General features: G+C 39.7%; 1 protein-coding gene across 1 annotated transcript; it reads left to right on the top strand.

Moving 5' to 3' along the window:
• The first annotated feature begins 5291 nt into the window (after window positions 1-5291).
• Window positions 5292-9130, top strand: LOC147069139 (uncharacterized). The gene is made up of 4 exons (XM_085951608.1): window positions 5292-6123; window positions 6341-6409; window positions 6462-8081; window positions 8580-9130. The coding sequence occupies exons 1-4, from the start codon at window positions 5292-5294 to the stop codon at window positions 9128-9130; spliced, it is 3072 nt and encodes a 1023-aa protein (XP_085807734.1).
• The last annotated feature ends 1588 nt before the right edge of the window (window positions 9131-10718 follow it).

The following is a 10718-nucleotide window of genomic DNA, read 5'->3' as shown; positions in this document are numbered from 1 at the left end:
GGCAGGTACTTTGCAATTCATTTTATTTGTAGATAATGTATGTATACAAGTATTTTTCGATTTCACAAAGGAAGTCTATAATGGTATTGATACTATTGCCTGTAAAAAGCATGCAAGTGGCGAGCAGGTCCTTGACAAGTCGATAGTAACAACTAGTAATAAAGCGATCACAAATGTAATATACATATCACGGGGTTGCAGCCAAAAGTTGGTAAGCCGATATTTTATGTATTTAGAGTTAACACCGGATTATTTGTATATCTATAATATAAAAATCAATATTTTTTTGATTGTTTGTTTGTTTGTTTGTTCGTATTTTATGCGCTGCCATACCGTTCATCTGATTACGATAAAACTTTGTCAACTTATTGCTTGCACTTGCGCGAAGAGTATAGGCTATATCTTATATATAAAAATGAATCTGTCTGTCTGTATGCCTGTCTGTCTATCTGTCTTTCTGACTGTCCCCTATGCGTTCCTATACTATTCATTCGATTGCAAGGAAATTTTGGTAAGTGGTTGTTGGCACACCCGTGAAGGTTTCTGAATTAGAAAAATCATCATCTTCTTCTTCTTCTTCATTCTATCTTCTTTTCTTCGTATGGTCCCTATATCATGCATCCGATTGCGATGGAACTTTCGTTAGTGGTTGTGCCAACACCCGCAAAGGTTTCTGAATTAGTACAACCATCTTCTTCTTCTTCTTCATTATATCTTTTTTTATTCGTCTGGTTCTTATACCATTCATCCGATTGCGATGAACTTTTGTCAGTTATTGTGTGCACACCTGGAAAGGTTTCTAAATTAATTATTATATAAAATACAAAGTTTGTTGTTTGTTTGTTCCATCCAATTTTGATTTTTTTTTACTACATATTAATAACGTACTCGTAAATAAAGTTTGCATATTTTGGATTCGATTTTAATTAAGTGGTATTTTGTTTGACCTTTACTCCTATTAGAATTATTTTTATATTGCCATATTGTATTACACAGATATTTTAATACTAAAAAAACAATTACCTCTTATTATTTTTTAAATATCTAAGATAAATATAACCACGAAGCGATCCTGTGCGAAGCCGGGTACTTCAACTAGTATAATTATATAAATATGTATGTTAGAAAAAATCAAGGTGATACGGTATACTTATAAATAAAACATGCACATAAAGCACAAAGAAATTAGCATTATGCCTGATTTTAGAGGGAGATGTGAGTGCACTTGGTGTCTGAAGATTACGACTGATACTAATAAGTATTTTGCAGTAGCGAAGGGTGGAGGTAGGCTGTTAAGATCCATCATAAATAGTGAACACTAAACTTTGTCAATCATACGTATTTGTTTTCATTGAAATAATACTATAATTATTTACAGATGATGTAGGTTAGTTTTTAAAATTCAGGTAAACCCTGTGAAAACCAGGCCATAATAGATAATAGTAAAAAAAACTCGTCTATCTATAAAATATCTAAAATTATGCAAATAAATCATACATAACTTTGGATATCTCATAGATAGAATAATATTTTTTATCTTTTATAGTTAGGTTTAAGTTGCGCTTAATGAATTTAAAAAAATGAACTAACAATATGTGTAATTTTTTTCTTAATCCAACGAAAACAAATAAGTATGAATGAAAAAGTGTGCACAATTTAGTCGTATCGCCCAACGTCTACCAAAACTATTAATGGTGTGGTTTAGGTAGGGTTTACTTGATTTTTAAAAACTAATCAACACGATCCGTAAATTGTAGTCTTAGTTCAACAAAAACAAATGAGTATGACTTACAAAGTTTATTGTGCACTATTTATGGCGGATCTTTACAGCCTACCTTCACCCTTCGCTACTGGTATTTAGACTGACTAACTCGTCAACTATAAATCGCTAATTATATGCATGAATATTCAGTAAATTGTAAGTCATTGTTGATGAAGTTTGCAATTAAGAAATCTGCTGGCCTCTGCATTATTGCACTTCGAACGTTTTGATCACATCGATTAATGTCACACGTGTAGAATGTGCTGACTGTAGATACGACGATTGTGCGATAGGTTAAAATTACTTGCTAATTCTTACACTATCAAAATATTGCTGAGAAGGTCCTAAGTTATTGACCACTACAAGACAACTACTGGTATGATAGAATGTCTTAACTACTGGTATGTGTATCAATACCTTTATATATTTTATTTCAAGAGTGCCTAAAACACGAGGCCTAAAATCACTCTAAAACCGAACGGGTATTATAGTGCCTATACGCTGGGGGATATAACTGTAGAGATTAATGATAAAGCAAGCCAGGCTACATACTGACTTATCGTATATGGTTCTTGTACTGGATTGTAGGATATGTAACAATACGACACAACAATAAACATGGGATAAGTTGATTATACGATTGTAATTTTGTCTGTTTGTGTTTATATATGCCACTATTTCCAAACCATGTAACATAAGTACGGCGTAATATATTTCAGTATAATTCTACCAACTGTAAAATAAATGAATAAATAGCCTTAAATCGGCAAAAACGGGTCTAGGATGATTTGACGCCGGAACAACTGGACGCCACGCAATTCGAAATTAAATAGACGTTAGGTAATTATAGGTACTTTTAAAAAAATATTTAATAATATCATTTATATTTAAATTATTATATTGTGAGTTATTCTTCTTCTTCTTCTTCCACCCTGTCACGTCCCAACATTGGGACATAGGGCCAGCACAAGTTGGCGCCACTTCCCTCGGTCCATCGCGAACTCTTGCGCCTCCCGCCATGCCAGACCTGCAGGACGTAGGTCGCTCTTGTAGCACCGCTGCAGGGTGAGGGAGGGCCGGTCACGACGACGGAACCCTTGAGGATGTGCCACAAGGGTACGAAGTACCGCACTCTTTGGCGGCATCCGGAATACGTGTCCCAGCCACGTTAAGCGTCTCTGCATGATAACTTCAATCACCGAAGGCTGTTGTGTCTGCTCACGAACTCGGGTGTTTGTAACGCGGTCGTGCCAATGTACCCCTAAGATTCTGCAGAGATATCGATTCTCAAAGCTCAAAAGCCGAGACTCTTGAAGTTTAGTAAGATGCCATGTCTCACAGCCACACAGGAGCGCAGGTAGCACGCACGTGTTAAACAAACGATATTTGGTCCTCACAGAATACAGCCTTGATTGTGATTTGTGACTTGTGATTTAACAGTTGGTGAGAATTTAAATATGCACACGTAAATAATGATTTAATCGTGCATATGTTTAAGTGCCAACGAAAAAAGAGTTTTTTTTATTTTATATAAAGCCTTAGGCATGGTAATTCTCAATCCGCAATAAAAAAAAAACATTATCTGAAGAGTAAAATGAATTAAAACTACTAAGTAGTAGATAGAAACTGATTAAAATTCCTCGTCTACGTTCTGTATACGTATCTACGACAGTGCGGCTTCCAATTGTCCTGGCGTCCAGTTGTCCCATTCCCGCAAAAACAATGCGACACAGAAATTATTCAAATACGGGCCTGCTCGTAAACTTAGTTCATTTACATTAAGAATTTAAACATATTGGTTGGGCCAATTATGGTCGCTTTTATCCCGCTCACCTCAAATCTCTATTTATTGTCACAAGACCAGGCACCCAGCAATTACGGGTCATCAGTCGACCGTGATTGAATAACCTACAGTTACTTCAAGACAACAAACGCGTGTAAGTACGCTTGCTATAGCTTTTCCGGTGCTTAACGAGTAATTCCAAGCATACAGACTGATTTAAAAAGTTAAGTGGATTCCGCGAGTGTGTCTAGTGTAACCGTCGTAGAAACCATAACTCTATTCGAGTTTCCGTGAAAACTCCGTTAATCAAAACACCTGTGTGTATGTAATCGGTACAGGGTGTTTCCTTATTCATCAAAAGTGTAGCGTGTGAGTGCCTACTAAGACGTGACGGCATGACCCAGGGACCAACTTCAACCAGACTGCAGAACATCATAAAAGGTATGTGCCTGCCATCCTAAGTGTAACCACCCCCCCTACATATACATCCACCATTACAATAATTCTGTCACAAAATTACAGTCCACTATGAAAAGCGCAACCAACTATTTTACTATACATACCTATGATTATATGAGATTAGTGGGGAAGGACGATATTATAATACTTCCCGTCTTACACAATTATTATTTAATATACACCTCACCTAACCAACCTACCCAGCACTACACTTGGTCTTAATCGAGCGTATTATATAGCCCTATGTTTTATGTGAAGCATCATCAGTTTTTTACACGTGGGAGCTTTTTAAATTTTTTAAATGCCATTATGTTCCAGGAAAATAGTTTTTATTGATCTTCCCGTCTGTTCTACATGTATTAATCCGTATCCGGAAATTTGTACGTAAACACGCAGCACACTTATTCGTGTCGTACGTGAAACATGAGTTCGTGTAACATTTAATCGAATGACGAGTTTTTCGTTGAACATTTCACCGTGGAGTATATTTGTACGTATGCTACAATATGTGGCAAATTTTATGAGATGTCTTTACTAGGTTAGGTTAGGTTAGGTTAGGGTTAATCTAATTGGAACAGTACTATTTGCAAATTATCGCCGTATTTTGTAAGATACGTACTAATATGTAGTGGCCGAATAATAACTATCAAATTCATCTATTGTTTATAAAAATATCAAGTTACTTTGCAGCGATACATTCCCACTGAATGTATTTTCTAGTAAACAACATACATATTGTCAGCGAAATTAGAGACGGTGTAGTATTACATATAACAATACTTAATTAGTATTACGGCGTATTGAGCTGAGTAAACGTTTTCCATAGTATTTGCTTACAACTATAATAACATAATATCATAGCGCATTATACCATTACTATATTAGTTGAATAATCATTTTTCTCGTAGTGTCATATTTTATAACAAATAATATTTCATTTCACTATTCGATTTAAAACGCTGATGCTAATAATTAATCTGATGTAATTGTGTACCTATTATATTGTGTCTTGTGTAATTTTGTGTTGACGTATTACTTTTGTATTGTATAAATAAGGAAAGACAATTCAACTCAATGTCACTCGACTCAGAGTAATTAGCAAGTAACTATCATTGTATAAATACGCTGCGAAATAAATCTCACCATACGACATCGAAGACTTCGTCATTACTATCATCCTCTACCTACGCATCGACACCACACTGGAGTGACCTCAACAGTAGCGACCAACAGCCGACAGTGGTGAACCCGACGTTCCACGCAACCGCAAATTCAACATTCAAGACAATGCCGAGAGGATATGATGACACCTACAGCCCCGCTGCAACCAGTCACAGCGAACCTTCAAAGGCCGTCAGAGAAGTCAATAGAGTCGCTGTACGAATACCACCCTTCTGCCTAGAGTATCCGGAGATGTGGTTCTGCATGGCAGAAAGGAGCTTTACAGCATCAGGAGTCGTAACGGAGGAGACGAGGTTCGGGTACATCCTGGGAGCATTGGACCCACGGTACGCTTCCGAAGTGCGAGACATCATACTAAACCCACCAGACAAAGGAGCATACAAACTCTTGAAAAAGGAATTGATTCGTCGCCTCAGCTCCACTCAAGAGCAAAAAACAAGACGTCTTCTAGAACACGAAGAGATGGGAGATCGAAAACCGTCACAGTTCCTACGGCATTTAAGGACGCTTGCCGGTACCGCCATCTCTGACGAAGTTCTAAGAACTTCATGGATAGGTAGATTGCCACACACTATGCAGGTAGTGCTCGCCACCCAAAAGGACACAGATCTGGATAAAGTGGCGGACCTGGCTGATGCCATGGTAGAAGCCACAGAAAGACCCTCAATCTCGGAGGTTTCCATGGAAGCACTGATTGAGACTAGGATGCGGAAACTCACAGTCTCATTACAGGAGCAGATGACAAGTATACGAAACGAAATTGCCAGCATCTACAGCCGTGACTCACGCCCACGAGCAAACTACGACCGTCGATTCAATAACCGCTCACAAAGCCGTACACGTTCATCCAGGCGCAACAGAGAAGATACACAAGGCAAATGCTGGTTCCATCATAGGTTCGGAGCAGCTGCACAGAAGTGCACACAACCCTGTAGCTATCAAGAGGGAAACGCTCCGGGCAATCACTGATAGCGGCCAGCGAATACAGCCCGATGTCAAGCCGCTTATTTGTGACCGACCGCAACATGAAAACACAATTTCTAGTCGACACAGGTGCCGATCTCTGTGTGTACCCACGTTCTAAGGTTCCAGGACGTCTAACAAAAACGACATACGAACTGTCAGCGGCAAACGGAACAGTAATCGCTACATACGGAAACCTTCCGCTGACATTAAACTTGAGCCTAAGACGAGACTTCACATGGAGGTTCGTCATTGCCGATGTTAGTAAGTCCATCATTGGAATTGACTTTTTAATCCATTTTGGATTGTTAGTCGACGCCAAGAATAGACGTCTGTTGGACCAAACCACTCATCTCACCACTTCCGGAAACCGCAGTACAGGAGAGGTTCTGTCAATCAAAACCGTTTCAGACAGGTCTGCGTATCACGACCTGTTGCAACAGTTTCCAGACCTCACACGTCCTGATGGCACAGTCAAAACGCCGCATCACACAACGAAACACCATATCGAAACAACACCGGGACCACCAGTAGCTGCTCGCCCAAGACGACTCGCCCCAGATAAATTACAGATGGCGAAGAGGGAGTTTCAGAATATGATGAGACTTGGAATCGCTCGACCATCAAGTAGCAGTTGGGCATCACCGTTACACCTGGTCGCCAAATCGAACGAACAATGGCGTCCATGTGGTGACTACCGAAGTCTGAACGCCAGAACCATACCAGATCGGTATCCGGTACGTCACATTCAAGATTTTGCTCAAGCTCTCCGCGGGAGGAAAATATTTTCTACCATTGACCTAGTCCGAGCCTACAATCAAATTCCAGTCGCCGAAGAAGACATACCGAAGACTGCCATTACGACACCTTTTGGCCTCTTCGAGTTCCCATATATGTCGTTTGGCCTCCAAAACGCAGCGAAAACTTTTCAAAGATTCATCGACGAAGTACTACAAGGCATGTACTTTTGCTATGCCTACATTGACGACATCTTGATCGCTTCAAGCTCAGAAGAGGAACACCTCCAACACCTGAAAACGCTCTTTACACGTTTGCAGGAGTACGGAGTTGTGGTAAACTCAAGGAAATGTGACTTTGGTAACTCCACGGTCAAGTTCCTCGGATATCTCGTATCTGCGGATGGCATCTGTCCACTACCCGACAAGGTGGAAGCCATTCGGGAGTACAGCCGCCCAGAGAATGCCAAGAGCCTACGCCGATTTTTGGGTATTTTGAACTTCTATAGAAGGTTCATACCCAATGCTGCAGGTACTCAAGCACCTCTGCACACACTTCTCCAGGGTAAGGTAAAAGGCAAGCAGCCTATTCCATGGACTCCCGAGACTATCAAAGCATTTGAAGCATTCAAGAAAAGTTTAGCTGATGCAACACTGCTAGCTCATCCGAAAAATGACGCACCTCCAGCTATCATCAGTGACGCCTCATACACAAGTGTCGGCGCAGCACTCCACCAATTGATCGATGATCAATGGGAACCACTCGCGTTTTTCTCCAAGAAACTCAGCCCAGCCGAGCAGAAGTATGGAGCTTACGACCGTGAACTTCTAGCGATCTACATGGCAGTCAAGTATTTCCGACACATGGTAGAAGCCCAATCATTCGTCATATACACGGACCACAAGCCCATCACTTTTGCTTTCAGACAGAAAGCCGAGAAATGTACTCCACGACAGTTTCGGCATTTAGACTTCATCGGACAATTTTCAACAGACATCCGCCACATCTCTGGCAAGGACAACGTCGTTGCCGACGCTCTTTCTAGAGTAGAAGCGATTGCCGAAAATCCACTTGATTACGCAAGCCTGGCAGCTGATCAACAAACAGATGAAGAGCTAAAGATATTCCTACGCGACGGATCCGCCTTACAACTGAAAGAAGTGCAGATTCCGAAAGCTAAAGTAGCTATCTTTTGTGACGTGTCTACTGCATATGCAAGACCTTTCATCACCAAGCCATTCCGTGAAGCTGCATTCAATACAATACACCGACTTTCACATCCTGGCATTACCGCAACCACGAAACTCGCAACACAGCGTTTTGTGTGGCCTTCTATCGAAAAGGACTGCAAACAATGGGCTCGCAGTTACATTCAATGCCAGAAGAATAAAGTTACACACCATGTCTCAGCACCATAAGGCACGTTTGTGCCACCGTCAACTAGATTTGAGCACGTCCACATCGACATCGTCATCCTACCACCGTCGGAGGGATATCGATACTGTTTAACATGTGTAGACCGCTTTACTAGATGGCCAAAAGCCTTCCCGTTGAAAGACCAAGAAGCAGAGACAGTAGCACGAGCATTTTACTCCTGATGGATCACGCGATTTGGAACTCCAGTACGAATTACTACGGACCAAGGAAGACAGTTTGAGTCACAGCTGTTCAGACAACTAAATCGTCTGGCAGGTTCAACTCACATCCACACCACCGCATACCATCCCGCAGCAAATGGCATGGTCGAGAGGTTACATCATCAAATGAAAGCAGCCATCAAATGCCATAAAAACACGCGTTGGACAGAGACACTGCCCACAGTTTTGATGGGAATCAGAGCAGCTTGGCGAGAAGATCTCAAAACTACCTCAGCCGAGCTGGTCTATGGCAAACCTCTACGGTTACCTGGCGAATTCTTAGGTTCAAAGCAACCCAACGACTGTGAACCAGCTAATTTTGTCAGATATCTCCGACAACATTTTTATGAATTACAACCCGCCAAAACAACGCACCACGGCAAGAAACACTCATTTATATTCAAAGATTTGGATAAGACCACGCATGTGCTACTCCGAGATGATACTGTCAAAAGACCTTTACAGTCGCCATACACTGGCCCACACGAAGTCATCAGCAGGAATACTCGAACCTACGTCATTCGCGTTCGAGGCAAGGACATTACAGTCACTGTAGACCGCCTTAAACCTGCATACATATTGGCAGAAGACGACGACAACTCATAAAAAGAGAAACCGACATTGAACGATCCAGCACCGGAAGACATCAGACAGCATGAAAACGTCACACGTATAGGCAGACGTGTACACTTCCCTGATCGTCTAGGCTCCTGAAAAACATCCCAAAAGTGCATATTCCATAGTGCTACGGAACATATATCGTTATATAATTTATACATTAGTAAATCGTTTAGGTTAACACGTAATTAAATTCCATTGTTATATCCATTTTTTTTCAACAACAAAAAACCCACTCAATTATATCATATAGTATCAAAATTAGTAAATTTCTGGAAAGGGGGTATGTAGTGGCCGAATAATAACTATCAAATTCATCTATTGTTTATAAAAATATCAAGTTACTTTGCAGCGATACATTCCCACTGAATGTATTTTCTAGTAAACAACATACATATCGTCAGCGAAATTAGAGACGGTGTAGTATTACATATTATAACAATACTTAATTAGTATTACGGCGTATTGAGCTGAGTAAACGTTTTCCATAGTATTTGCTTACAACTATAATAACATATTATCATAGCGCATTATACCATTAATATATTAGTTGAATAATCATTTTTCTCGTAGTGTCATATTTTATAACAAATAATATTTCATTTCACTATTTGATTTAAAACGCTGATGCTAATAATTAATCTAATGTAATTGTATACCTATTATATTGTGTCTTGTGTAATTTTGTGTTGACGTATTACTTTTGTATTGTATAAATAAGGAAAGACAATTCAACTCAATGTCACTCGACTCAGAGTAATTAGCAAGTAACTATCATTGTATAAATACGCTGCGAAATAAATCTCACCATACGACATCGAAGACTTCGTCATTACTATCATCCTCTACCTACGCATCGACACCACACTGGAGTGACCTCAACAGTGGCGACCACGGTGAAATGTTCAACGAAGAACTCGTCATTGGAAAAAATATTATACGAACTCATGTTTCACGTACCGCGGCGCACGAATAAGTGTCCCACGATGAACTGCATACGTACAACGTACATGTAACCGTGTCAACCAGTAATTATGAAAAGTGTAGATCACAGGCAAGCTTGAAATAATATGTTGACAAAAGTAATTATTGTACCTATATTTAAAAAAATCACTTCTAATAAATGAAAATCGCTTTATAATCGGTATTAAAACTGTCGATGGCTTTTCGCCTCTAGAGTACAAAGTTGCGACCCACAACATGAGAACTGCTGTTAAATACAATGTGAGTAATTAAAATCGCTGAGCGTGAAAACTTAGCTGTGGTTATTTTGAGAGATAATCAAACTGTCATGCCTAAGGCTTAAGGTTCGTTTCCTTGTTGTATAACAACAAGTGCCTGTGGTAGAGTAGTGAATAGAACGTTCCCGTATAGCGTATAGTATATATTATAACCAGAAGGTCATCAGTATCAATCACTTCAGCAGCCGAAATTTGATAATAAACATGAGTGAAATAAAATTATTAATGAAAAAACAAGACGATTTCTCGAAATACTATTTTTCATTTAAAATAATATTATAAATTAAACAAATTAAGACGATACATCAGTGAAACGGCAAATAATTTTCAACCAT

Source organism: Rhyacophila brunnea, unplaced genomic scaffold (genome assembly GCF_057557595.1).
Source record: "Rhyacophila brunnea isolate RB1 unplaced genomic scaffold, BYU_Rbru_1.0 scaffold_24, whole genome shotgun sequence".
Taxonomy (NCBI): Eukaryota; Metazoa; Arthropoda; class Insecta; order Trichoptera; family Rhyacophilidae; genus Rhyacophila; species Rhyacophila brunnea.
Note: the sequence above shows the minus strand (reverse complement) of the source record. Positions and strands in the feature narration are given on the sequence as shown.